Source organism: Macaca mulatta, chromosome 4, assembly GCF_049350105.2.
Source record: "Macaca mulatta isolate MMU2019108-1 chromosome 4, T2T-MMU8v2.0, whole genome shotgun sequence".
Classification (NCBI taxonomy): Eukaryota; Metazoa; Chordata; class Mammalia; order Primates; family Cercopithecidae; genus Macaca; species Macaca mulatta.
In genome coordinates, this window is record NC_133409.1 from 149,012,986 (window position 1) to 149,039,668 (window position 26,683).

General features: G+C 45.6%; 3 protein-coding genes across 12 annotated transcripts in view; 1 reads left to right on the forward strand and 2 right to left on the reverse strand.

Annotated features, from left to right (window-relative positions):
- Positions 1-26,683, reverse strand: part of PFDN6 (prefoldin subunit 6) — a 150,610-nt gene that overhangs the window by 13,431 nt on the left and 110,496 nt on the right. The window lies entirely within an intron of this gene.
- The window catches only part of VPS52 (VPS52 subunit of GARP complex), a 28,707-nt gene that overhangs the window by 894 nt on the left and 1,130 nt on the right, over positions 1-26,683 (forward strand). The window contains exons 1-19 of one of the 10 annotated variants that reach the window (XM_078000180.1): positions 4,672-4,732; positions 6,039-6,123; positions 6,271-6,323; positions 6,503-6,578; positions 6,765-6,832; positions 7,136-7,311; positions 8,000-8,150; positions 8,441-8,541; positions 8,649-8,781; positions 8,907-8,964; positions 9,321-9,454; positions 9,929-10,084; positions 11,772-11,890; positions 12,173-12,296; positions 12,566-12,661; positions 12,789-12,896; positions 13,121-13,186; positions 26,017-26,128; positions 26,354-26,472. In XM_078000180.1, the coding sequence (XP_077856306.1) occupies positions 7,139-7,311; positions 8,000-8,150; positions 8,441-8,541; positions 8,649-8,781; positions 8,907-8,964; positions 9,321-9,454; positions 9,929-10,084; positions 11,772-11,890; positions 12,173-12,296; positions 12,566-12,661; positions 12,789-12,896; positions 13,121-13,186; positions 26,017-26,128; positions 26,354-26,472 (1,650 nt within the window). In that variant the 5' untranslated portion in view covers positions 4,672-4,732; positions 6,039-6,123; positions 6,271-6,323; ... (1 more) ...; positions 6,765-6,832; positions 7,136-7,138. The other 9 variants (XM_078000181.1, XM_078000177.1, XM_015136102.3 and 6 more) reach the window with 9 other exon arrangements.
- Positions 144-4,560, reverse strand: RPS18 (ribosomal protein S18). Its single transcript, XM_015136104.3, has 6 exons — positions 4,515-4,560; positions 3,911-4,009; positions 761-847; positions 578-679; positions 373-464; positions 144-260 (listed from the first exon to the last, which is right to left on the reverse strand). Exons 1-6 carry the CDS (start codon positions 4,515-4,517, stop codon positions 185-187), a joined length of 459 nt encoding a protein of 152 aa, XP_014991590.1. The 5' UTR covers positions 4,518-4,560; the 3' UTR covers positions 144-184.

Consider the following 26,683-nt stretch of genomic DNA (forward strand, 5'->3'; position numbering starts at 1 on the left):
TAGGGAGACTGAGGGGTCTGCAGCATCACCACTGCTAAAACCAATAGCACTGTGTGGGCAACTGAGTAGGGCAGCTCTAAATGGAAAAGGGACCCAGCACTTTAACATTCCCTATTAGAATGGACAGAAAGGACAGGAAGCCATAGGTATATAAACTATTTATTAACAGACAAGGCCTACAGACTTATTTCTTCTTGGACACACCCACGGTGCGGCCACGGCGGCCAGTGGTCTTGGTGTGCTGGCCTCGGACACGAAGGCTGCAGGTAAAAAGAGAAGGGTCATAGGTCATACACAGCACAAAGAAAAGGAAGAGCGAGTAGGAGGAATGCTGTGAGTCGAGGTAGGCAGTGAGATGAGACCTCCACTCACCCCCAGAAGTGGCGCAGCCCTCTATGGGCCCGAATCTTCTTCAGTCGCTCCAGGTCTTCACGGAGCTTGTTGTCCAGACCATTGGCTAGGACCTGGATTGAGAGGCGGCGGCAAGGGATGTTTTATCCCCTGACCACCTACCTATGCCCAATTCTATCAGGACCCTCCACCCTTCCTCTAATCCTGCCCTCATTTCAGTACACACCTGGCTATATTTTCCATCCTTTACATCCTTCTGTCTGTTCAAGAACCAGTCTGGGATCTTGTACTGGCGTGGATTCTGCATAATGGTGATCACACGTTCCACCTGGCAGGCAGGACAAGGTCAGATCTACATGACCCCCTTTCTGAGGCTGACCCCACCCCCAGCCCCCTTCCTTGTCCTCACCTCATCCTCAGTGAGTTCTCCCGCCCTCTTGGTGAGGTCAATGTCTGCTTTCCTCAACACCACATGAGCATATCTTCGGCCCACACCCTGAATGAAGTGAGGGTTTTCGGAATTAGGGTTCAATCTGATTTTTAAATTCCTTTATAGCCTCATTATTCAAAAAGCTCACAAAGGTAGGATCTGCAATAATCTATTTTGCAATTCCCTAGGTCACCCTTTCGTCACCCACCTTTCCAGATATAAACCATTTGATAGAAGGTTAACTTTGGGCCGCACGCAGTGGCTCACGCCTGTAATCCTAGCACTTTGGGAGGCCCAGGTGGGTGGATGACTTTGAGGGCAGGAGTTTGAAACCAGCCTGGCCAACATGGTGAAACCCTACTAAAAATACAAAAAAATTAGCCGAGCATGGTGGTGGGTGCCTGTAATCCCAGCTACTTGGGAGGCTTTGGCAGAATTGCTTGAACCTGGGAGGCGGAGGTCACAGCAAGGCGAGATCACACCACCACACTCAAACCTGGGCGAGAGAGAGAGACCCCGTCTCAAAAAAAAAAAAAAAAAAAAAAAGGTTACTTTGTTCAGGGGCACAACTGAATCATGAACACAGAATTTAGTGTTATAGACAACCCTTTGAAAGCAGGCAGTATCTTTTTTTTTTCTCCTCATTGCTCAGCATATGTATTTGTCACTAAGTGCCTTCTGATTCTTGCATTTAGGAGAACAAGGGGCCTGCCTCTCCAAGCTAATGCAGTAAACCAGAGTCTTATGAGTTACAGGATTTGATTAAGGTATTTGGGCTGTCAGTTCCTCAGAATCTCTAAGGCAAATCACTGTATCCCTATAATCAAAGTATTCCAAGATCACAAACTGAATTTTGTCAGTGCCCAGAACTGACCGCCCAAGTGATTATAAAAAAAGCCTAATGCTTACATTGGTAGCATCATATCAACACCAGCACTAGCACCCATGCTATCTAAATTCATGAACCAAAGTGATTTGGAGAGTGAAGGATGAACTGAATAGTAAGCCCTGCCCCTCATTTTGTCCAACTAGAACCTCAGAATGTGGCCCTATTTGGAAATAAGGTCTTCACAGAAATAATTAGGTAAAATGAAGTTATCTTTGATTAGGGTGGGCTCTAGATCCAATGACAAATCATAAGAGAGACATGAAGAGGACCATGAAATGACAGCAACAGATTGGAGTAATGCAGTTACAAGCCAAGGAACACTAAGGATTACTGACAACCACCAGTAGATAGGAAGAGGCAAGGTTATTAAGTGCCTCCAGCACCGTAAGTAATTTTCTTAGTTTATATGAACTTATTATAGTAGGCCCCAGGAAACTAAAACAAATGGCAGTTCCTCTCTGCGAGAGTGAGAGATCAAGGGTTGGCTTCACAGTGGCTCATGCCTGTAATTCCAGCACTCTGGGAGGCTGAGGGTGGACGATCACTGAGCCCAGGAGTTCCAGACCAGCTTGGACAACACAGCAAGATCCAGATTAGCCAGACGTGGTGGTGGTGCACACTTATAGCCCCAACTACTTGGGAAGTTGAGGCAGAAGGATTGACTTGAGCCCTGGAGGTCAAGGCTGCAGTGAATGGTGATTCCGCCACTCCAGCCTTTCAAAAAATAAATGTGGCTGGGCGCAGTGGCTCAAGCCTGTAACCCCAGCACTTTGGGAGGCTAAGGTGGGTGGATCACCTGAGGTCAGAAGTTTAAGACCAGCCTGACCAACATGGTGAAACCCCCCCCTTCTAAAAATACAAAAATTAGCTGGGCGTGTGCCTGTAATCTCAGCTACTTGGGAGGCTGGAGTTGCAGTGAGATGAGATCACGCCACTGCACTCCAGCCTGGGTGATGGGGCAAGACTCTGTTTCAGAATAAATAAATAAACGTGACCAAGGGTCAAATTATTAGGTTTATTCAGAAGAGAGCAGGGTCTTTCAAATATATATATTTATTTATTTATTAAATGACGAGGTTTCACCGTGTTGGCCAGGCTGGTCTTGAATTCCTGACCTCAGGGGATCCACCCACTTCAGCCTCTGAAAGTGAGCCACTGCACTCAGCCTCAAATTTAATTATATGTTTACAAATGAATATTTACTTCAAAATGAGAGTGGGAAGACAGATAGATAAAATGAGATTTCTAATTTTAGTTAGAATAACTTTCATCCATGAAAGTTATTCTCTATTACACTTCTGAATGGTGCACCTCTACTTAAGCCTCACAGCAAGTATCTAAGTACAGTATTTCACACTGCCTTATTAGTTTCACAGAGCACCCAACAGAAGGAATTTTCCTCTACACATTCCTTAAACCAGCCAACAGTATCCCTACTACTATCCATTAGCTAACGTCGCCTAAGTATCTACCATGCAACAGAAGCCAAGAACTGTAAGACAGGCCTAGCCCTGCACCCATGAAGTGGACACATACTGGTAGGCTATTTCCACAACTAACTACAAATTCTGACTTAAGAAAAAAAAAAAAAAAGAACGTGTGTATCTAGAAAGCCAGGAGTTTATTAGGTTTGTGGAGAGAAATACCCAAGTGAAATAATTATTCTTGCATTCACTGATTCGATTCTTAAAAGCCGAAGAGAGAGATGTACTCCTTCACACTTTAACAGGAGTGTCAACTCTGACATATGAGTAAATGTCCTGCTCATACTTCTTCCACCCTCCATCTACAAGTTTCTTCACACTTTTTATCTGTTGGCATTTTTACTCATCCCTCAAGATGCCCAATAATCCTCCAATTCTGAGGGAATATAAATTTCACAGGAAGGGTTGCTGTTATAATGGCAGGGTGGGTAAAGAAACCGAATCTAGAAGGATCTCACGGTTCAGGAAAATCTTAGCGAATTCGGGTGAGCAACCATACCTCCTTCCCACTCCCCCGGGTGAAATGTTTTGGCTTGACCTTAGACCACTCTCTTGGCTTTAATCACTTATTTTCTGTGGTAAATGTGGTAAGTGCTAAAGGGGTTAGTCTCTCCCTAAACCACTTTCTTTTCTTAATCCAGCAGTCAAGGTGCTCTGGATGAGACTCAAGTCTCCCCAACCTTGCTTCATTTTTGCTCATGTCTTCACAACCCAATTCTCATTTACATTCCCTATTCCTTACCCTACTTTACTTACCTTAATGGCAGTGATGGCAAAGGCTATTTTCCGCCGCCCATCGATATTGGTGTTGAGTACTCGCAAAATATGCTGGAACTTTTCAGGGATCACTAGAGACTGGTTTAAAAAGTACGGGGGAGAAATTAGACACAGTAAACTATCAAACAGTAAGGTTGAAAAGGCAAACGAACTTCATACAAAACGGTTAAGCCTGTCACACAAGTGGCAAAGGCACCCGATCCCCACCCCTAAGGTTTTCACACCACACAGCAAACTCCTCAGTCCTGCAGAGTAGGTACATGAAGCGTTCAAGCTTGGGAAAATGCAACCTTTGGAGAGAGGAGGCAGGTCTCCTGCCCATTCCCAAAAGTGCGTGGCGGAAGCCAGAGTTCCCCATATACGCCCAAGCCTTAGGCAGCTTCCGTGCGCCAGAGCAGTGACCCTTCCTCGGGCCCGCTCTCCGGAACTGGAAATCTTTGGTGTCCCTTTCCAGGGGCGCGATCCAAGGCTTCATACGGAAAGTCTCAGGCCCTCAGGACAGGGCGTTTCCAGAACCCCAACAGCCGGCTTTCCTTGCCCGAGTTGCGATGTCGCTGGATCACGGCACGGATTCCAGGCTTACCATGGCGGCAGCACAAGCGGCGGCGTGTAGGCCTCCTGTGGAAGAGAGAGCGGAAGTGACGCGGTATCATTATATAGCGTTCAGGAGGAAGAGGCGGAGCGATCTAGGAGAAGTGCTTCCGGAAACTGTTTCAGCCTGACCTAGCTGGACTTAAGAGAGTATGGCTCGGGTACCACAACTTCCGGTGCGCCTTTCTTTACAGTTCGTAAAGTTCATAGGTTTAAGAGAAGCGAAGGTTCCGGGCTAGTTTGTGCTTCAGACTTCCACATTTCCGTTTAGAGTTGGGTGAAGTGGTTAGAACTGAAAGGGAACAGCTGGAGTCAAACAATTTAACTCAAATATCTGGGAACGATTTCGCGCTGAGGAAGACCCTTTGGGACTTGTAGCTCCACTCCGGGGAACAGACTCGCCGGCCTGACAGTTGCCGGAAGTGAGGCTGCGGGGAATGGCCGCCGCTGCGACCATGGCGGCTGCCGCCCGGGAACTGGTGTTGCGGGCAGGGACGTCAGACATGGAGGAGGAAGAGGGCCCGCTGGTGAGAGCGCGGAACTGTTTCTCCTCCGTAGTCCCGGTGCTCCTAGCTTCAGAAAGACCTGAGCTGGGTTTAGGCACAAGGGTGGGAACTTGGCTGCTACCTGTGATATTACCTGTTTGACTCCCCGTACCCTTCCCTGTGATCAGACCCGACCCTGAGCGGGACCCTCGTGGCTGAAACTCATATTCTGGGGCACAATTTCAACTTCGCTCCACATTTTGGGGTAGAGTCAAGAAGTAATATAGTGTAAAGGTTAAGAACATGGACTCTGGAGCCAGACTGCCTGGGTTCTAATTCCATCTCTGCCACTTACACGCTGTGTTCCCTTGGGCAAGTTAACCCGCTTTTCTGTGCCATCATTTCTCAGACCTATAAGATGAGGAAGATAGAACCTACTGTATACATCGTTGTTAGGATTAGATGAATGAGTATGTTTAAGATTGCATCTCGCACGCAGGTAAACACTATGTATTTTGACATTTATAGAAAGCCTGGGGTTCCCCAGAGGTGTGATAGAACATCCAAGATGGCAGGAGCCTGAGGGTCCTAAATTTAAGTGCAAGTTCAGCTCCATCCTCTGCAATTCCTAGCTTTCCTCATTAGGTCATCTCCACTGTCTTGTCTTTTACTTTTTTTTTTTTTTTCTTGAGACGGTTCTCCCTGTGTTACCCAGGTTGACCTTGAACTCCTGATCTCCTCAGACAGTCTTCCAGTCTCAGCTTCTAAGTAGTTGGGACTACAAGGAGCCCGCCACCATGCTGGGCTACCTCCACTGTCTCATTGGATCGTCTCACTCCTTGTCGTATTCCTTACCTATCAACACAAAATAGGAGAGTGGGTACAATGTGAGACTTACAGTTTTTCAAAGCGGTACCTGTGGCTTCCAGCAAAAGCACCTCCTTCTCACTTGAAGGACTGGGGATATCCAATTACATTTTTTCTTTCTGTCTTTCACTGTATCCTACTCCCATTAACTTATTCCTTTTCAGGCGGGTGGTGCTGGGCTCCAGGAATCACTGCAACTTGGGGAGTTGGATATCACTTCTGATGAGTTCATCCTGGATGAAGTGGATGGTAAGTGATGGCGTGGAGTGGGTGCAGTACCTGTAATCTGAGAGGCATGGGAGCTGGAAGGAATAAGGTAGGGATTGGTGTGCAGATACTCAATGTGGGGAGAGGGAGCTGTGGAGCTGAACCCTTACGATAAACTTCTATTTCCAGTTCACATTCAGGCAAATCTGGAGGATGAGTTAGTAAAGGAAGCTCTTAAAACGGTGAGGATTTCCCCTATACTAATCTGCCCTTCTATCTACTGTCCCCCAAAAGGAAAAACAACAGTTTTTTGCTTTTGTTATATCAGCCTGGTATCTGATCCTTTAGTCCTTCACTGATTCTGTTACAGTGTCCCTTTACTGAGACTTTTTTCTGACCTGTCATCTTTATGTCCTCCCAGGGTGTAGATCTTCGTCACTATTCAAAACAAGTTGAACTGGAGCTACAGCAGATTGAACAGAAATCCATTCGGGATTGTATCCTCCAGCAGAGGGAAGGGGCGGTGCTATTGATATGGGGATTTTGTGGTGTGTGGTACAGATGTCTCAGCTGGGGTCAACATCTGTGAGGTTTCTGTCACTTCAGAGAGCAATTGGAGAGGTACTACAAATCTGAGGCTCTCCCATTTTCACCATGAGGCCCCTTGACTTTTTGTGGGTCAGATATTCAAGAGAGTGAGAATATAGCATCTCTGCACAACCAGATCACAGCCTGTGATGCTGTCCTGGAGGTTAGTAATCCTGAACTGTGACCCCTAATAGCTGCTCTGAACCAGATCATGGACTCTGGTGCCATTTTTAGGTCATCAGCCTTAAGATGGGGACAAGTTAGGGTCATTTTCAAGATGACTTCAGGAGCCTTTTTTGTTATTGCTGCCATATTTAATGTTATTTCCTGGTAATCTGGGGTATCTCATCCTCTGCCACCCTCATGGACTGATGAATACTGAGGACTTCACAGAGAGGCTTTGGTGGCCCACTTATCCCCTACAAACCCTATAGCACTCCAGCAACATCTTCTACCTTCCCTACAGCGAATGGAGCAGATGTTGGGAGCTTTTCAGAGTGACCTCAGCTCCATCAGCTCTGAGATCCGGACACTGCAGGAACAGTCAGGAGCCATGAACATTCGACTTCGAAATCGCCAGGCAGTTCGGGGGAAACTTGGGGAGCTTGTTGATGGTCTGGTCGTGCCTTCTGCTCTGGTCACGTGAGTTACCGGTTTGAAGGGTCATGATGTCCGTGGCAGGTGAATGGGCTGGGGTGACCTACCTTATTTACCATATGGGTCTACTGGCTCCAGATTAAGTGCTTTTTAGAAATTAGTAGCCAGGTTAACCACCATTTTTTTAGGCATGCATTAGGCATCAAAGATTAAGATTAAGAATGATGTAAGATCGGCTGGGCGCAGTGGCTCAAGCCTGTAATCCCAGCACTTTGGGAGGCCGAGACGGGTGGATCACGAGGTCAGGAGATCGAGACCATCCTGGCTAACACGGTGAAACCCTGTCTCTACTAAAAATACAAAAAAAAAACTTAGCCGGGCGAGGTGGCAGGCGCCTGTAGTCCCAGCTACTCGGGAGGCTGAGGCAGGAGAATGGCGTGAACCCGGGAGGCGGAGCTTGCAGTGAGCTGAGATCCGGCCACTGCACTCCAGCCTGGGTGACAGAGCGAGACTCCGTCTCAAAAAAAAAAAAAAAAAAAAAAAGAATGATGTAAGATCAGGTGTATAGTGGGAAGGTCCAGGAATAGAAAACTTTGTACATGTGTCCTGACTATATGGTACAGTGCAAGGTGGTAGAGATGATAGGAGCTGGAGGTAAGGAGTGTGGTCTGGGTCTGGTTTAGGGATGTCTGGGTTTCCCTTGTAACTTATCCCACCCCTTCCTGCTACCCAGGGCAATTCTGGAGGCTCCAGTGACAGAGCCCAGGTTCTTGGAGCAGCTACAGGAGCTGGATGCCAAGGCAGCTGCAGTCAGAGAGCAGGAAGCTAGAGGCACAGCAGCCTGCGCGGATGTCAGAGGCGTGCTCGATCGGCTCCGGGTCAAGGTGGGAAGTAGGGATGGATACCCTGGAGGCTACTAGAAGCAGCCCTCCCAAGATCTTCACTATGGATTTTCTTGGCAGAGCTCACTGTAGCCTGTCTCCAAGAACTTCACCCTGCCTTTTCTGGGCAGCCCCATTCTTGCCTCTCTGGGTTTCCTTGAAAATCTTGAGAAATACCAAAGAGATATGCACCACTTTTCAATCTATGTTTACCATTTGTTGCTTCCCCCAATTCCTCTCATACAGCAAAAAGGTTGCAGCTTCATGCTCTGTGCTTGGTTCCCCACATCTAGGCAGTGATGAAGATCCGAGAGTTTATCCTCCAGAAGATTTATTCCTTCAGGAAACCAATGACCAACTATCAGATCCCCCAGACGGCCCTGCTGAAGTACAGGTCACAACCCCAAGGAAGTGCATGGGATGGCCTTTGAGCTTTTGAGCAGCCTAATGGCATCTGGTTTCCTGGGAGACAGGTAGACTGACATGTTCCTGACCTCCTAGGTTCTTCTATCAGTTTCTGCTGGGCAATGAACGAGCAACAGCAAAGGAAATCAGGGATGAATACGTGGAGACGCTGAGCAAGATCTACCTGTCTTACTACCGCTCTTACCTGGGGCGGCTCATGAAGGTGCAGGTAAGGTCAGGAGGGAGAGGCATTCCTGGGCACGTGGACTGGGAGGAGGGGACATCCCTGGGCAAGGAATATTTTATTGTGTTGTCGGAAGAGACGGTTATCAGTTCTCTTTTCTGTTTTCTTAGTATGAGGAAGTTGCTGAGAAAGATGATCTAATGGGCGTGGAAGATACAGCGAAGAAAGATATCCTAGTCCTGGGGAACCCTCATGCCAGGTCTTGAGAGTGGGAGGACTTTCGGCTGCAGCCACCAAGGCACTGTTCCTTACCTTTTCCTATGGGACTGAAACCTTTTAGAATGTGATGAAAGCTATAGCCTCCCTCCTAAGAAAGATGCGTCATTTTGACACATAGTTTTGCATATGATTGCAGGAGGTGGGGAGACACCCTGAAGTCCGTTCACAGATGTCATCACGTGGGGCCCTAGTACTGGGAAAGAGGGCTGACTAGGCCATGTCTCGCTGTCTGGGGTCCCTGCAGATAGTGAGTCTTTGGGCCCAGTTATGGTCTCATTGTTTTCCCTGACTCTGACCCATCTTACGATTCTTCTCAAAGCCATCACTCCGCAGCAGGAACACCATTTTCACCCTAGGAACCCGTGGCTCTGTCATCTCCCCCACTGAACTTGAGGCCCCCATCCTGGTGCCTCACACAGCCCAGCGTGGAGAGCAGAGGGTATGAGGAGGAACAAGCTTCAGTCATGAAAGAGACTCTGAGCATGGAGGGAGGGAAGGCCAGACCTCAGGGCAGAGCTTCCCAACCTGCAGGCCCTGTCTCGATCCCCTTAGACTTGGGAGTGGCCTTCTCCAATCACTCCAGCCTGCTGTGATGTGAAAAGAGCTGGGAACCATTGACTTAAGGGCATGCAGAGGGGAGAGACTGGATGAGGGGAATGACGGTCAGAGGCAGGTGTTGAGGTGGATGCAGGAGTAGCAACAGCAGGTGGGTGTAGGCCCTTTTTGTACCCCTATGTTCCCCCACCTTTTCAGTGCCCATTCAGCTTGCTCTTTGACAGCCTGGACCTAGATGGATGCCAAGGGTCTGCCCAGCTCTTATTACCCAGGTTTACTGATTTTGCAGCCATATCCATGGGAAGTCAGTGTTGGGGTCCATCCCTTCTGTGTTTCTTCTTTACTTCTCCTCTCCCAGTATCCATTTGAGGCCCTCTTCCGCAGCCAGCACTACGCCCTCCTAGACAATTCCTGCCGCGAATACCTTTTCATCTGTGAATTTTTTGTTGTGTCTGGCCCGGCTGCACATGACCTGTTCCATGCTGTCATGGGCCGTACACTCAGCATGACCCTGGTAAGATTCCTATTTCCTGTACTATTCAACACCTTTGTCCCCAGTCTTCATCAGCAGCATAGTGGGGTCATGACTCTGGTAGAACTGAAATCAATCAGGATCCTCATTCTAAAATGTCTAAGCCTTGGCTGGGCATGGTAGCGCACGCCCATAATCCCAGCATTTTGGGAGTCTGAGGCAGTAGGATTGCCTGAGCTCAGGAGTTTGAGACCAGCCTGGCCTGTCTATGAAAAATAAAAAATTAGCCAGCTGTGTGTTGATGTATGCCTGTGGTCGTAGCTACTTGAGATGCTGAGGTGGAAGGATTGCTTGAGCCCAGGAGGTCAAGGCTGCAGTGAGCCATGCACTCCAGAGTGAGACCTATCTCTTAAAACAAAAAAAAGAAAAGCTGGGCACAGTGGCTCACACCTGTAATCCCAGCATTTTGGGAGGCTGAGGCGGGAGGATCTGTGAGTTCGAGACCAGCCTGACCAACATGGTGAAACCCCATCTCCACTAAAAATACAAAATTAGTCGGGCGTGCGCAGCCTGTAATCCTAGCTAATCAGGAGGCCGAGGCAGGAGAATTGCTTGAACCTAGGAGGAGGAGGTTGCAGTGAGCCAAGACTGTGCCACTGCACTCCAGCCTGGGTGACAGAGCAAGACTCCATCTCAAAAAAAAAAAAAGTCTAAGCCTTGTTACTTAGACTTGTCACAGTGTTACTTCCCATGAAATCCTCAGAGTGTAGGGTCCCTGAGACTCCCCCTGCTGCTGCCCCACAATCAGAATCAGGCAATAGCACGTGAAAACTGAGGGTCCTCCAAACCCCTGACCCAAGCTCAGCCTGGAACTCTGCTGTGATAGGCTTGTGATCGTAGATCCTGCTGCAGCCAGGTGCAGTGGTTTACACCTGTAATCCCGGTACTTTGGGAGACCAAGGTAGGAAGATTGCTTGAGGCCAGGAGTTCAAGACCAGCCTGGGCAACATGGCAAGACCTTGTCTTGACAAAAAATTTAAAAATAAGCCAGGCATGGTGGTACACACCCATGGTCCCAGCTACTTGGCAGGCTGAGGTGGGAACATCACTTGAGCCCAGATGTTTGAGGCTGCAGTGAACTGTGATTGTACCATTGCAATCTAGCCTAGGTGACAAAGCAAGAACCTGTCTCTAAAGTCAAAAACGCCGGGCGCAGTGGCTCACACCTGTAATCCCAGCACTTTAGGAGGCTGAGGTGGGCGGATCACCTGAGGTCAGGAGTTCGAGACCAGCTTGGCCAACATGGTGAAACCCCATCTTTACTAAAAATACAAAAATTAGTCAGGCGTGGTGGCAGGCGCCTGTAATTCCAGCTACTCAGGAGTCTAAGGCAGGAGAATCGCTTGAACCTGGGAGGCAGGCGGAGGTTGCAGTGAGCTGCGATTGCGCCACTGCATTCCAGCTTAGGCGACAAGGGCGACAAGAGCGAAACTCCATCTCAAAAAAACAACAACAAAAAAAGCCAAAAACATAGATCCTGGTGGGTAAGGCAGTAGGACCACCCGGGTGGCAGTGGACAGGAAAGCAGGGGGCAGTTGCATTTTACATCTCTCCCTTCTGTCCTATCCAGTGCATCATCCCCAAAGAAACACATGCGTTTGTTCATAGTCACTGAGGAAAACAAACTGACATTCTCTTTTAATCCTCTGCTTGTTCCCCAATCACATAGAAACACCTGGAGTCCTATCTCGCTGACTGCTACGATGCCATTGCTGTTTTTCTTTGTATCCACATTGTTCTCCGGTTCCGTAACATTGCAGCAAAGAGGGATGTTCCTGCTCTGGACAGGTCACTGAATTCTGGTCCTTGATGCCCAACAGGCCACAAACTCTTGGTCTTGCATGACTCTGCCCTGACCTTAGACTTCTACTGACCTGGTATCATTAACCTTTATTCCCATTGATTTGCTCCAGAGGCAGTACTGCTGCTTTTTGACTCACCTTTCTCCAACCACTGCCCCCCCATCCCCACAACTAACTGTTGACCATTAAACTGAATGGTGCCCCACTCCCCCCCATCCCTCTCCAACATTCCTTGCCGGCTGACCTCATATTCTGATTAAGCCCACAGGTACTGGGAACAGGTGCTTGCCTTGCTATGGCCACGGTTTGAGCTGATCCTGGAGATGAATGTCCAGAGCGTCCGAAGCACTGACCCCCAGCGCCTAGGGGGGTTGGATACTCGGCCCCACTATGTGAGGGAGGGCAAGGGTAACAAAGGGTTCTTGAAAGGCAGGGCTCTAAGCATCATTGTGGGGTTGGCCACGGTCACAGTTGTGTCATGGGCCACGCTATGAGCAGGCATTCTGGGAGGGTGATAAAACTCATGGTGAGTGGTGCACTGTGGGTAGGAGGGACTGGAGGTAGAGTCACATCACATGGTGGCGGGTTGACCAAGGGAGTTGGGAGGTGGTGGTGGTTGGGCCAGGAGGTGGGTGTGATTTTCCTTCCCACCCTGTCCTAGATCACACGCCGCTACGCAGAGTTCTCCTCCGCTCTTGTCAGCATCAACCAGACAATTCCCAATGAACGGACCATGCAGTTGCTGGGACAGCTGCAGGTAAGGGTCAGACAGGAGAGACTTACCAGCAGCAGGGCTGTGCCAGTGGGTGGAGGCCGAGGGGGAGCCAGAGGAGGGCCTGATGGCCTTGCTTTCTGGTGTCACCTCTTCCTCTCTGCCTTTTCAGGTGGAGGTGGAGAATTTTGTCCTTCGAGTGGCAGCCGAGTTCTCCTCAAGGAAGGAGCAGCTTGTGTTTCTGATCAACAACTATGACATGATGCTGGGTGTGCTGATGGTAATAGGTGCTCCTTCTCCTTGTCTTCCTACCCAGAAAATTTGGTTTCCCCCACTGCTTTGTTAGCTCTGTGAGGGCAGAGACGATGCCTGTCTTGTTCAGCGTTTTACTCTTGGAGTCTGGCACAGTGTCCAGCTTAGTACAATAAGTGTGGAATGAAGGGGACATCCTGAAGTGAAGGACTGCTTTCCCCAAACTTGACATTTCCCTTTGTCTTCCCTTAGGAGCGGGCTGCAGATGACAGCAAAGAGGTTGAGAGCTTCCAGCAGCTGCTCAATGCTCGGACACAGGTAGGGGTGTGGGGAAAAGGGAAGGGACAGCTTTGTGTGCTGTTTTCAGCTCCTGTGTGTTTGTGTGTGTGTGTGTGTGTGTAGGGAGTGGCATAATGGACCTCAGGTACATGGAATTACTGTAACTCTTGATCCACAACATACTGTCATTATTGGTCTACTTTATTTTATTTTGTCTTTGGTTTTGCTTTTTTTTTTTTTTTTTCCTTTTTTGAGGCAGAGTCTCGCTGTGTCACCCAGGCTGGAGTGCAGTGGCATGAACATGGCTTACTGCAGCCTCGACAGCCTGGGCTTAAGCGATCCTCCCACCTTAGCCCCTGGGTAGCTGGGACCACAGGCATGAGCCACCACGCCTAGCTAATTTTCTATTTTTAGAATGAATTTTATTTTTTTCTTTATCCATCCCCTCAAGCACTTATCCTTTGTGTTATAAACAATCCAGTTACACTCTAAGTTATTTTAAAATGTACAATTAAGTTATAATTGACTATAGTCACCCTGTTGTGCTGTCAAATAGTAGGTCTTATTCATTCTTCCTATTTTTGTTTGTACCCATTAATCATCCCCAGCCTTCCACTAGCCTTCCCAGCCTCTGGTAGCCATCCTACTCTCTTCGTACATGAGTACATGAGTTCAATTGTTTTGATTTTTAGATCCCACAAATAAGTGAGAACACATGACATTTGTCTTTCTGTGCCTGGCTTACTTCACTTAATATAATGATCTCCAATTCTATGCATGTTGTTGCAAATGACTGAGTCTCATTATTCTTTATGGCTGAATAGTGCTCCATTGTGTACATGTCCCACGTTTTCTTTACCCATTCATCTGCTGATGGACACTTAGGTTGCTTCCAAATCTTAGCTATTGTGAACAATACTGCAACAAACATGGGAGTGCAGATACCTCTTCAATGTATTGATGTCCTTTCTTTTGGGTATATATCCAGCAGTGGGATTGCTGGATCGTATGGTAGCTCTACTTTTAGTTTTCTGAGCAACCTTCAAACTGTTCTCCAAAGTGTTTGTACTAATTTACATTCCCACCAACAGTGTATAAGGGTTCCCTTTTCTCCACATCCTTGCCAGCATTGTTATTGCCTGTCTTTCGGATAAAAGCCATTCTGACTAGAGTGAGATGAGATCTCACTGTAGTTTTAATTTGCATTTCTTTGATGATAGTGATGGTGAGCCCCTTTTCATATATGCCTGTTTGCCATTTGTATTCTTTTGAAAAATGTCTATTCAAATCTTTTGCCCATTTTTTAATAGGATTATTAGACTTTGTCATGTAGTGTTGTTTGAGCCCCTTATATATGCTGGTTATGAATCCCTTGGCAGATGGGTAGTTTGCAAATATTCGTTGTCTCTTCACTTTGTTATTTCTTTCGCTGTGTGTGCAGAAGCTTTTTTTTTTTTTTTTTTGACACGGAGTTTAGCTCTTGTTGCCCAGGCTGGAGTGCGATGGTGCGATCTTGGCTCACCGCAACCTCCGCCTCCTAGGTTCAAGCAATTTTCCTGCCTCAGCGTCCCAAGTAGCTGGGATTACAGGTATGTGCCACCATGCCTGGCTAATTTTGTATTTTTAGTAGGGATGGGGTTTCACCATGTTGGTCAGGCTGGTCTCAAACTCCTGACCTCAGGTGATCCGCCCACCTCCATCTCCCGAAGTGCTGGGATTACAGTGTGAGCCACCGTGCCCAGCTGTGCAGAAGCTTTTTAATTCGATGTGATCCCATTTGGCCATTTTTGCTTTGGTTGCCTGTGCTTGTGGGGTATGGCTCAAGAAATTTTTGCCCAGACCAATGTCTTGGAGATTTTCCCCAGTGTTTTCTTGTAGTAGTTTCATAGTTTGGTCTTAGATTTAAGTTTTTAATCCATTTGAATTGGTTTTCCTATGTGGCGAGAGATAGGGGTATAATTTCATTCTTCTGTGTAATGGATAGCCAGTTTTCCCAGCACCATTTATTGAAGAGACTATCTCTTTCTTTTTTTTTCCTCAGACGGAGTCTTGCTCTGTCACCTAGGCTGGAGTGCAGTGGTGCAGTATTGGCTTACTGCAACCTCTGCCTCCTTGGTTCAAGTGATTCTCCTGCCTCAGCCTCCTGAATAGTTGGGATTACAGGTGCCTGCCACCACGCCGGGCTAGTTTTTGTATTTTTAGTAGAGGTGGGGTTTCACCATGTTGGCCAGGCTTGTCTTGAACTCCTGACTTCCCGCCTCGGCCTCCCAAGTGCTGAGATTACAGGCATGAGCCACTGCGCCTGACCAAGAGACTATCTTTTCCCCAGTGTATGTTCTTGGCACTTTTATTAAAAATGAATTCACTGTAGGTGTGTGCGGGCTAATTTTTTAATTTTGTAAAGACAGTGTCTTGCCATGTTGCCTGGACTGTTCTTGAATTACTGCCCTCAAGTGAAAAATCTAATGATTCTTTTGGTTTTTTTGTTTGTTTGTTTTTTTAGAGACGGAGTCTCGCTCTGTCTCCCACACTGGAGTGCAGCGATACGATCTCGGCTCACTGCAACCTCTGCCTCCCAGGTTAAGTGATTCTCCTGCCTCAGCCTCTTAGTAGCTGGGACTACAGGTGCATGCCACCATGCCCAGCTAATTTTTGTATTTTTAGTAGAGATGGGGTTTCACCATGTTGGCCAGGCTGGTCGTGAACTCCTCACCTTAGGTGATTCACCCGCCTTAGCCTCCCAAAGTGCTGGGATTACAGGCGTGAGCCCCTGCACCCGGCCCGGATTCTGTTTTTAATGACACTGAAAAACAGAATGAATTTTTGTTTTGGCATATATATAGCTCTACTTTTAAAAGCAAGAACACACACACAAAAGGGGGAAAAAAGCAGGAGTACAATAAATGCAACGTTTAGATCAACGAGTACCTGTGCATGAGAGGCACAGGGATAGTTTCAGGAGGATTTCATAGTTTGATGGTGGCTTTTGCCAAGCTGCTACTTCTTGGATTGTGTGGTGTGTTTGTGGGTGTTTATATCATTAAAAAACAAAACAGCCACTGCACTGGGTTGTTTTATTTTTTAATGATACAAACACTGATGAGACAAGGCAAGAAAACAGCAAGGCAAAAAAAAAAAAAAAAAAAAAAAACCAGGCATGGTGGTGTGCACCTGTAATTCTACCTATATGGGAGACAAAGGCGAGAGGACCACTTGAAATCCAGGAGTTCGAGGTTACAGCAAGCTATGATCATGCCATTGTAGTCTACCCTTGGCAACAGAGCAAGACCCTGTCTCAAACAGCAAAACAAAAATCCCCAGAATCACAGGATTTTTTTCATGCATAATTTTTCTAATATTGTCATGTTATTGCATATGGCTATAGCTCATTCTTTTTCACTGCCATATATGACTTGTGTGATTAAACATATTCTATAAATGGATTGTTTCCAGTTTCTTGCTTCTGTGAGCATTGTTTTATGAATAATCATGTCTTTTAGCACACATAGATACTGATTATCTTCATCAGAAGTTTCTCTTGGGTATAAACCTAGGACAGTATTTTTGCTGTTTATAAGATAGGCAGTATTAGTCTTTATAAGACAATGATAAATTGTTTTCCTAAGTAGTTCCTTCTTACCAGCAATATGTAAGAATTCCTTCTGAGCCACATTTTCTCCGACATGTGGTATTATCAGATCTTTGCCATCTTTTTCTTTTTTTTTTTTTTTTTTTTTTTTGAGACGGAGTCTCGCTCTGTCACCCAGGCTGGACTGCAGTGGCCGGATCTCAGCTCACTGCAAGCTCCGCCTCCCGGGTTCCCGCCATTCTCCTGCCTCAGCCTCCCGAGTAGCTGGGACTACAGGCGCCCGCCACCTCGCCCGGCTAGTTTTTTGTATTTTTTAGTAGAGACGGGGTTTCACCGTGTTAACCAGGATGGTCTCGATCTCCTGACCTCGTGATCCACCCGTCTCGGCCTCCCAAAGTGCTGGGATTACAGGCTTGAGCCACCGCGCCCGGCCTCTTTTTTTTTTTTAAGAGACCAGAGATGCTGCTAAAGATGCTTGGGATCAGAAATGTTTCAGATTTTGAGTTTTTTTGGATTTTGGATTACTTTCATTATTTTTACTGGTTAGTATCTGTAGTCTGAAAATCTGAAATCTGAGATGCTCCAAAGAGCATTACCTTTGAGCGTCATGTTGATACTCAAAAACTTCCAAATTTTAGAGCATTTTGGATTTTAGATTATTGGATTAGGGATACTCAACCTGTATTTCAGTGGGTCTTTATTTGTAATTTCCTGATTACTAATAACATTGAGTATCATTTCAAATGTTTAGTAACTATATGTAGGGGTTCAGTCAGGCTGGTGGGAAAAATATTAGTTATGATAGCCACAAACCCTCTTCGAAGGCCTGAGAGTTTGCATAACTTCAGTAATAGATATGGTTGAAGGCGACCTGATCTTTACCTTTAGTTAAATAAATTAGAGTAATAACAAAGGAATGTGGGGAAGTTAGCTAGCTAGCTTGTTTACTCATGTGGTCTTAAGACTAACCTTTCATGTACCGCAGGTGCTTAACTGCTTTCTACTCAGGAAGTCCACAGTGTCAGTTACCCTGTAGTGGTGTTGACTCAAGTCTTTGTCAATTAATCTTTACTGAATAAATGAGAGTCTCACTAGCTGGTCAGGGCTGCCATCGCAACTGTTTACAGTACTCTACAGGGAGTTTGTAAGCAGCCTGGACACACTCGGCTGGACTGGCAAAGCAGAATATCTGTGTCAGTGTACTTCATTCATCCGTCGCCGGGTCAGGGGTCTGCAAGGGACAGAGCTGGTGCTCTGTGTGAGGAGCGTCACCACAACTATACCATTTTTTTTTTTTTTCTGTAGAATGGCTGTCATAGCATTTGACCTTTTAAAAATCGGGTTGTGGCTGGGCATGGTGGCTCACACCTGTAATCCCAGCACTTTGGGAGGCTGAGGCGGATGGATCAGTTGAGGCCAGTAATTCAAGACCAGCCTGGCCAACATGGCAGAACCCTGTCTCTACTAGAAGTACAAAAATTAACCAGGCATGGTGGCACATGCCTGTAGTCCCAGCTCCTCAAGGGCGCTGAACCTGGGAGGTGAAGGTTGCAGTGAGTCAAGATTATGCCACTGTACTCCAGCCTCAGTTACAGAGCATGACTCTCTCAAAAAATAAAGAAAAAAATAAGTCTGCTGGTATTTTTTGATTTATAAGAGTTCTTTGTATCATCTACATACTAATCTTGTTGATTATATATAGGTTACAGATTATCTTTTAGTATGTATCTTTTTACCTTTTTTTTTTTTTTTTTTTTTTTTTTTTTGGTGAGATGAGGGTCTTTCTATTGCCCAGGCACCTGGGCTCAAGAGATCCTTGCACCTCTTTTTTTTTTTTTTTTTTGTTTAGACGGAGTTTCACTCTTGTTGCCCAGGCTGGAGTGCAATGGCATGATCTCGGCTCACTGCAACCTCCGCCTCCCAGCTTCAAGCAATTATCCTGTCTCAGCCTCCTGAGTAGCTGGGATTACAGGTGTGTGCTACCATGCCCGCCTAATTTTTGTATATTTAGTAGAGATGGGGTTTTGCCATGTTGGCCAGGCCGGTCTTGAATTCCCGACCTCAGGTGATCCATCCACTTCAGCCTCCCAAAGTGCTGGGATTACAGGCATGAGCCACCGCGTCCAACCTTTGTTTTTTTAATGTTGCTTTTTGATGAAATAAATTTATAATTTTAATGTGTTTTGTTTTTTTTTTTTTTTTTTGAGACAGAGTCTTGCTCTGTCGCCCAGGCTGGGGTGCAGTGGCGGGATCTCAGCTCACTGCAAGCTCCGCCTCCCGGGTTTAGACCATTCTCCTGCCTCAGCCTCCCGAGTAGCTGGGACTACAGGCGCCCGCCACCTCGCCCGGCTAGTTTTTTGTATTTTTTTTAGTAGAGACGGGGTTTCACCGTGTTAGCCAGGATGGTCTCGATCTCCTGACCTCGTGATCCGCCCGTCTCGGCCTCCCAAAGTGCTGGGATTACAGGCTTGAGCCACCGCGCCCGGCCAATTTTAATGTGATTGAATTTATCTGTCTTTCATTTTTATGTCTTTGTTTTTAGTAACAGTCTTCCTCTGTCACCCAAGCTGGAATGCAGTAGTGTGATCATGTCTCACTGTAGCCTCAACCAGCTGGGCTCAGGCAACCCTCCTGCCTCAGCCTCCCAAGTAACTGGGTCTATAGGTGTGTGCCACATGCCCAGCTAATTTTTGTTGTTGTTGTTGTTTTGTAGAGACAGAGTCTCACTATGTTGCCCAGACTGGTCTCAAACTCCTGGCCTCAAGTGATCTTCCCGCATCAGCCTCCCAAAGTGCTGGGCTTACAGCCACTATCCATCTCACCTGTGGCTCATGCCTGTAATCCCAGCACTTTGGGAGGCCGAGTGGGGGTGGATTACAAGGTCAAGGGATGGAGACCATCCTGGCCAACATGGTGAAACCCCGTCTCGAGTAAAAACACAAAAAAATTAGTTGGGCATGGTGGTGCGCACCTGTAGTCCCAGCTACTCATGAGGCTGAGGCAGGAGAATCACTTGAACCAGGGAGGTGGAGGTTGCAGTGAGCCAAGACTGTGCCACTGCTCTCCAGACTGGTGACAGAGTGAGACTCCATCTCAAAAAAAAAAAAAAAAAAAAAGACATTCCTTATTACTCCAAGGCCAGAAAAATATACTACATTTTCTTCTTAATATTGTAGAATTTTGGTTGGGTGCAGTGGCTGAAGACTAATCCCAGCACTTTGGGAGGCCAAGGCAGGAAGACTGCTTGAAGCCAGGAGTTTGAGACCAGCCTAGACAGTATAGTGAGACTTCATCTCTACAAAAAATTAAAAAAAAAAAAAAAATAGCCAAGCATAGTGGCACACACCTGTAGTCTGTGCTATTCAGGTAGCTGAGGTGGGAGGATCACTTGAGCCTGGGAGGTCGAGGCTGCAGTGAGCCCTGTTTGCGCTGCTGCACTCCAGCCTGGGCAACAGAGCGAGACCTTGTCTCAAAAAAATATAATAATAAAATTAGAGAATAAGCAAATATATAGAGAGAATTTTGTTGTTACCTTTAAGTCTGAAATTTACTTGGAATTAATTTTTGTGTATGATGTGAGGTAGGGATCTATTTCATTTTTTTATGTGGATGGTTGGCCCAGAACCATTTATAGAAAATCTTTTCTTTTTCTTTCTTTTTTTTTTTTTTTTTTTTTTTTGAGACAGAGTCTCACTCTGTCACCCAGGCTGGAGTGCAGGGCCACAGTCTCAGCTCACTGAAACCTCTGTCTCCTGGGTTCAAGTGATTCTCCTGCCTCAGCCTCTTGAGTAGCTAGGATTACAGACATGTGCCACCACGCCCAGCTAATTTTTATATTTTTAGTAGAGACGGGGTTTCACCATGTTGGCCGGGCTGGTCTCGACAAGTTTTCACATTTTAAAAAGTCTTTAATGATTTTGATTAGAATTACATTGTTTATAGATTAATTTGGAAGAATTTATACTTTATGATTTTTTTTTTTTTTTTTTTTTTGAGACAGGTTGGAGTGCAGTGGCACAATCATAGCTCACTGCAGCCTTGAACTCCTGGGCTCAAGAGCTCCTCCTATCTCAGCCTACTGAGTAGTTAGGACTAGAGGCACACAGCACCACACTTGCCTTTTTTAAAAACATTTTTAAATTAAAAAAATTTTTTTAAAATTTTCTGTGAGAATACAAAATTTAAAAATTTAATTTTTTATAGTGTCTCGCTATGCTGGGATTACGGACCTGAGCCACTCCACCTGGCCGCCTTCTCCAATTTTTAAGATAATCTTTTAATGTCTTTTGATAACCTTTTTTTTTTTTTTTTTTTTTTGAAACGGAGTCTCGCTCTGTCGCCCAGGCTGGAGTGCAGTGGCCAGATCTCAGCTCACTGCAAGCTCCGCCTCCCGGGTTTGGCCATTCTCCTGCCTCAGCTTCCCGAGTAGCAGGGACTACAGGCGCCCGCCACCTCGCCCAGCTAGTTTTTTGTATTTTTTAGTAGAGACGGGGTTTCACCGTGTCAGCCAGGATGGTCTCGATCTTCTGACCTTGTGATCCGCCCGTCTTGGCCTCCCAAAGTGCTGGGATTACAGGCTTGAGCCACCGCGCCCGGCTTTTGATAACCTTTTTAAATTTTCAGCACAAAGACACTGTAAGTCATTTGCCATATTTTTAGTTGGGCATAATATGTATGTTTAGTCCTACTAGGAATAAATATTTTCTAATCTTTTGTCTTTAATGTCTTATGTTTTTGATTTCTTATTCTATTGGCTAATACTCCCAGGATGATGTTTAGAAGCTGAATAGAAAGGTGATAGTGAGAACCCTTTTCCTATTCCTGATTTTGAAAGAATTGTTGCTGGCGCCGTGGCTCATGCCTGTAATCCCAGCACTTTGGGAGGCTGAGATAGGAGAATCTCTTGAGCCCAGGAGTTTGAGGGGATCAGCCTGGGCAACATAGTGAGACCCCATTTCTTTCTTTTTTTTTTTTTTTTTGAGACAGAGTCTCACTCTGTTTCCCAGGCTGGAGTGGTGCAGTGGCGCGATCTCGGCTCACTGCAAGCTCTGCCTCCTGGGTTCACGCCATTCTCCTGCCTCAGCCTCCCGAGTAGCTGGGACTACAGCTGCCCATCACCATGCCTGGCTAATTTTTTGTATTTTTAGTAGAAACAGGGTTTCACCATGTTAGCCAGTATGGTCTCGATCTCCTGACCTCGTGATCCACCCACCTCTGCCTCCCAAAGTGCTGGGATTACAGGTGTGAGCCACCATGCCCGGCTGAGATCCCATTTCTTTAAAAAAAAAAAAAGAAAAATAGCCAGGCATAGTGGCATGCACCTGTAGTTCTAGCTGCTTGGGAGGCTGAGGCGGGATAATTGCAGGAGATTAAGGCACCACAAAGATGCACTTAAACCAGTTGTTTCTGCTGAGAGCAGCTGGGATTTGTCACTAGATTTGCCAGGTATAGAGAGAGACTGGCCAGCTGCCATCAATGCTTTTAGTCCTTTTTTGGTCAGCTGCTGCTTGATACTATGTAGGAAAGATTGTTAAAGCCCAGTGCACTGTTTCCCTCTGGTCACTCCTCTGCTATCAATGTGTTGTCTTTTGTGTAATAGAAAGCTTAAAGTTCATCCAAGTCGAGACCAGTACTCCCATAGGAATATAATTCATGCCACAAATGTGAGCCACTTAAATAATTTTAAATTTTCTAGAAGCTACATTAAAAAGTAAGGAGAAACAAATGTGAGCCACGTAAATAATTTTAAATTTTCTAGAAGCTACGTAAATAATTTTAAATTTTCTAGAAGCTACATTAAAAAGTAAGGAGAAACAAATGTGAGCCACTTAAATAATTTTAACTTTTCTAGAAGCTACATTAGAAAGGAGAAACAGATGAAATAATTTTTTAAAACGCTACATCCAAAATACTATTATTTCAACATATAATCAATAAAAAATAGTACTGAGGCCAGCACGGTGGCTCACACCTGTAATGCCAGCACAGGCCAAGGCAGGGAGGATCGCTTGAGCCCAGGAGTTTGAGACCAGCCTGGACAACATGGTGAAACCCCATCTCTACAAAAAATACAAAAAAAATTAGTGGGGCGTGTTGGCACATGCCTGTTAGTCCCAGCTACTCAGGAGGCTGAGGTGGGATAATCACTGAACCAGGAAAGTCGAGGTTGTAGTGAGCTGTGATTGTGCCACTGCACTCCAGCCTGGGTGACAAAGCAAGACCCTGTTTCAAAAAAAAAAAAAAAAAAAGATATACTTAAAATTTTTTCCCATATGAAGTCTTCAAAATCAGGTGTATATATCATGCTTACAACACATGTAATTTATGGCTACTGCATAGCAGGGGTTATCACTGTTAGTTCAACTTTTCTTTGGCAGTCCACTCCCTGTGCTCCACACTACACTGCTGCACTGTTGTTGTATATGTGTGTGTGAGATTGCATTTAGACAACTGTAATAGGTTGAATTTGGTTATTTAATCTCTGTCCAAAATCACATCACAATGATGCCTTGATTTTAGAAAGATCCTTCCTTGTAGCATATCTCCCTAGTCTCACATTAGTTATCTGACACCATCAGTGTATATAAGTGAATATTTTGAGGGAAGAATAGAAAAGATGCAATTTTATATATATATATATATATATATATATTTTTTTTTTTTTTTTTTTTTTTTTTTGAGACAAGTTGCTGCTCTGTCGCCCAGGCTGGAGTGCAGTGACATGATCTCGGCTCACTGCAACCTCCGCCTCCCGGTTCAAGTGATTCTCCTGCCTCAGCCTCCCTAAGTAGCTGGGATTACAGTCATGCACTACCACACCTGGCTAATTTTTGTATTAATAATTTATTTTTAAATGGAATAATAATTTCACTTTCTTCTTACCAGATCTTATTGTCTGGGTTGTTTTTATGGGTTTTTTTTGTTTGAATCTCCCTTTTACATTAAACAAAAATTAACGTTTTATTATGGGAAATTTTTTTTTTTTTTGAGACGGAGTCTCGCTCTGTCGCCCAGGCTGTCTCAGCTCACTGCAAGCTCCGCCTCCCGGGCTTACGCCATTCTCCTGCCTCAGCCTCCCGAGTAGCTGGGACTACAGGTGCCCGCCACCTCACCCGGCTAGTTTTTTGTATTTTTTTTAGTAGAGACGGGGTTTCACCGTGTTAGCCAGGATGGTCTCGATCTCCTGACCTTGTGATCTGCCCGTCTTGGCCTCCCAAAGTCCTGGGATTACAGGCTTGAGCCACCGTGCCCGGCTATGGGAAATTTCAATATGCTATTAGAAAAGCATAGTGAACCCCCCGGCACCATCAGTGATATTCTGTGTATAACAATTCATGGACAGTTTTGTTTCATCTATACCAACACCTATTGCTTATCTTCCTTCTGTGTCCCCCGGTTACTTTGGATTAAATCTTATACATTATTATCACTTCATCTGTATCAGAATGTTTTTCTTTTCTATTAAGAAAATTAGTTTTGAGATAGGGCCTTGCTATAGTGCCCAGGCTGGAGTGCAGTGGCATGATATAGCTCCCTGTAGCCTCGAACTCCTGGGCTCAAGTGATCCTCCCACCTCAGCCTCCTAAGTAACTGGGACTACAGGTGTGTGCCACCACACCTGGTAACAGAATGGTTTTAAAAACTACATTATCACACTTAAAAATATTATCTTATTTAAAATAACTACTATTCAGATTTCCCCAGTTATTTCATAAATGATTTTTTTTTTTTTTTTTTTTTTTGAGACAGAGTTGCACTCTTGTTGCCCCCAGGTTGGAGTGCAATGGCCCGATCTCAGCACACTGCAACATCTGCCTGCCTCCTGGGTTCAAGCAATTCTTCTGCCTCAGTCTCCCAAGTAGCTGGGATTATAGGCACCCATCACCACGCCCTTTTTTGTATTTTTAGTAGTCAGGATTTTACCATGTTGGCCAGGCTGGTCTCAAACTCCTGACCTCAGGTGATCTACTCACCTCGGCCTCCCAAAATGCTGGGATTACAGGCATGAGCCACTGCGCCCAGCCTTCATAAATGATTTTTATGGTTCAAATCAGGATCCATATAAAGTCCATATATGTGTCTTTTTTTAATCTATAGATTTCCCTTCCATCTTAACCTCCTCTCTTCTGCAATTTATTTGTGGAAGAAACTGAGTTACTGAGTCATTTGTCATCTAGAATGATGTACAGTTTAGATTTTGCTGACTGCATTCCATGGTGTGGCCAAACTGTTCCTCTGTCTGGTGTGTTTCTCATAAATGTGTAATTAGATGGAAAGGTTTGATCAGATTTAGTTTTTTTTTTCTACAGGGATATTTGAGAGGTAGTGGTATGCATTTCCATCAGGAAGCGCATAATGTCTTCTTGGCTCTCTTTGTGATGTTAGTAGCCATCAATTTCAGTGCCTAGATACATTAATTAGATTTCTGTATCTCCTACTATCTCAGAATTTTCTATCTTCTGTCTATGCTACATTTTGAGTCCTTTCTTCAGTTATAAATTCTAGTTCATTGTATAATTCTTGTTAATCTGTTGACTTTCTAAAATTGGCTTTTCGTATCTAAAAAATTTCCTTTTTTCAAGTCTGTTCATTCCTAATAGTTCTTACTAATTGGTCATTTTTACATCCTTAACTTTTTCTTTTTTTTTTTTTTTTTTTTTTTTTTTGAGACAGAGTCTTGCTCTTTCATCCAGGCTGGAGTGCAGTGGCGCGATCTCAGCTTACTGCAACCTCCGCCTCCTGAGTTCAAGCGGTTCTCCTGCCTCAGTCTCCCGAGTAGCTGGGATTATAGGCACCCACCACCATGCCCAGCTAATTTTTGTATTTTTAGTAGAGACGGGGTTTCATCATGTTGGCCAGGCTAGTCTTGAACTCCTGACCTCAGGTGATCTGCCCGCCTCAGCCTCCCAAAGTGCTGGGATTACAGGTGTGAGCCACCGTGCCTGGCCTATCCTTAACTTCTGACATTGCAAACAGTGCAACTGCTATCTGTATCTGATAGTTCTAAGGTCAGCAGCTATTGCTTATTGTGTCTGCTGACTCTCTTGGTAGCTGCCCTTCTTTTGTGTCTAGTTATCTTTGAGTTCATTGTTTGATCTTAACCAGGGGAATTGTATGGGCCAAAATTAGGATTGAGGATATTTTTCTCCATAGAGAATTTTCCTTAACTTCTGCAGCAGCTGAAAGATGCCATTCACACGGATCTACATTAGTCATGATGCCAGAATTGGGCAAATCTGCTGACACCAGGACACCTGTGTATATGTGTTTGTCTTTCCAGGAATTCATTGAAGAGTTGCTGTCTCCCCCTTTTGGGGGTTTAGTGGCATTTGTGAAGGAGGCTGAGGCTTTGATTGAGCGTGGACAGGCTGAGCGACTTCGAGGGGAAGAAGGTATGAGGAAAATGCGGTAATGATGGGATCAGTGGTAAGGGAAGTGGAAAAGAAAAATGAAAGGATGCAGATTACATGGTGGGGGAATAGAGTATGAAAGACTGGATTGAGAGAATACCAGAAAAGAGGGTTTGATGGTAAGGATGGCTATACCTTGGGGAGAACTTAGTGGAGTTGAAGATCAGCCAGATCCGTCTCTGACACTCCCTTTCCTCCTGCTGTTAGCCCGGGTAACTCAGCTGATCCGTGGCTTTGGTAGTTCCTGGAAATCCTCAGTGGAATCTCTGAGTCAGGATGTAATGCGGAGTTTCACCAACTTCAGAAATGGCACCAGTATCATTCAGGTGACCTGCAAGTCCCAGCCCCCACTCAGATACCCCATCATTTATTATTTTCTCCCATCATTTTGCTGGGCTCAGCATCATCTAAGTTACCCCATCATTTATTATTTTCTCCCATCATTTTGCTGGGCTCAGCATCATCTAAGTTACCCCATCATTTATTATTTTCTCCCATCATTTTGCTGGGCTCAGCATCATCTAAGTTACCCTTGGT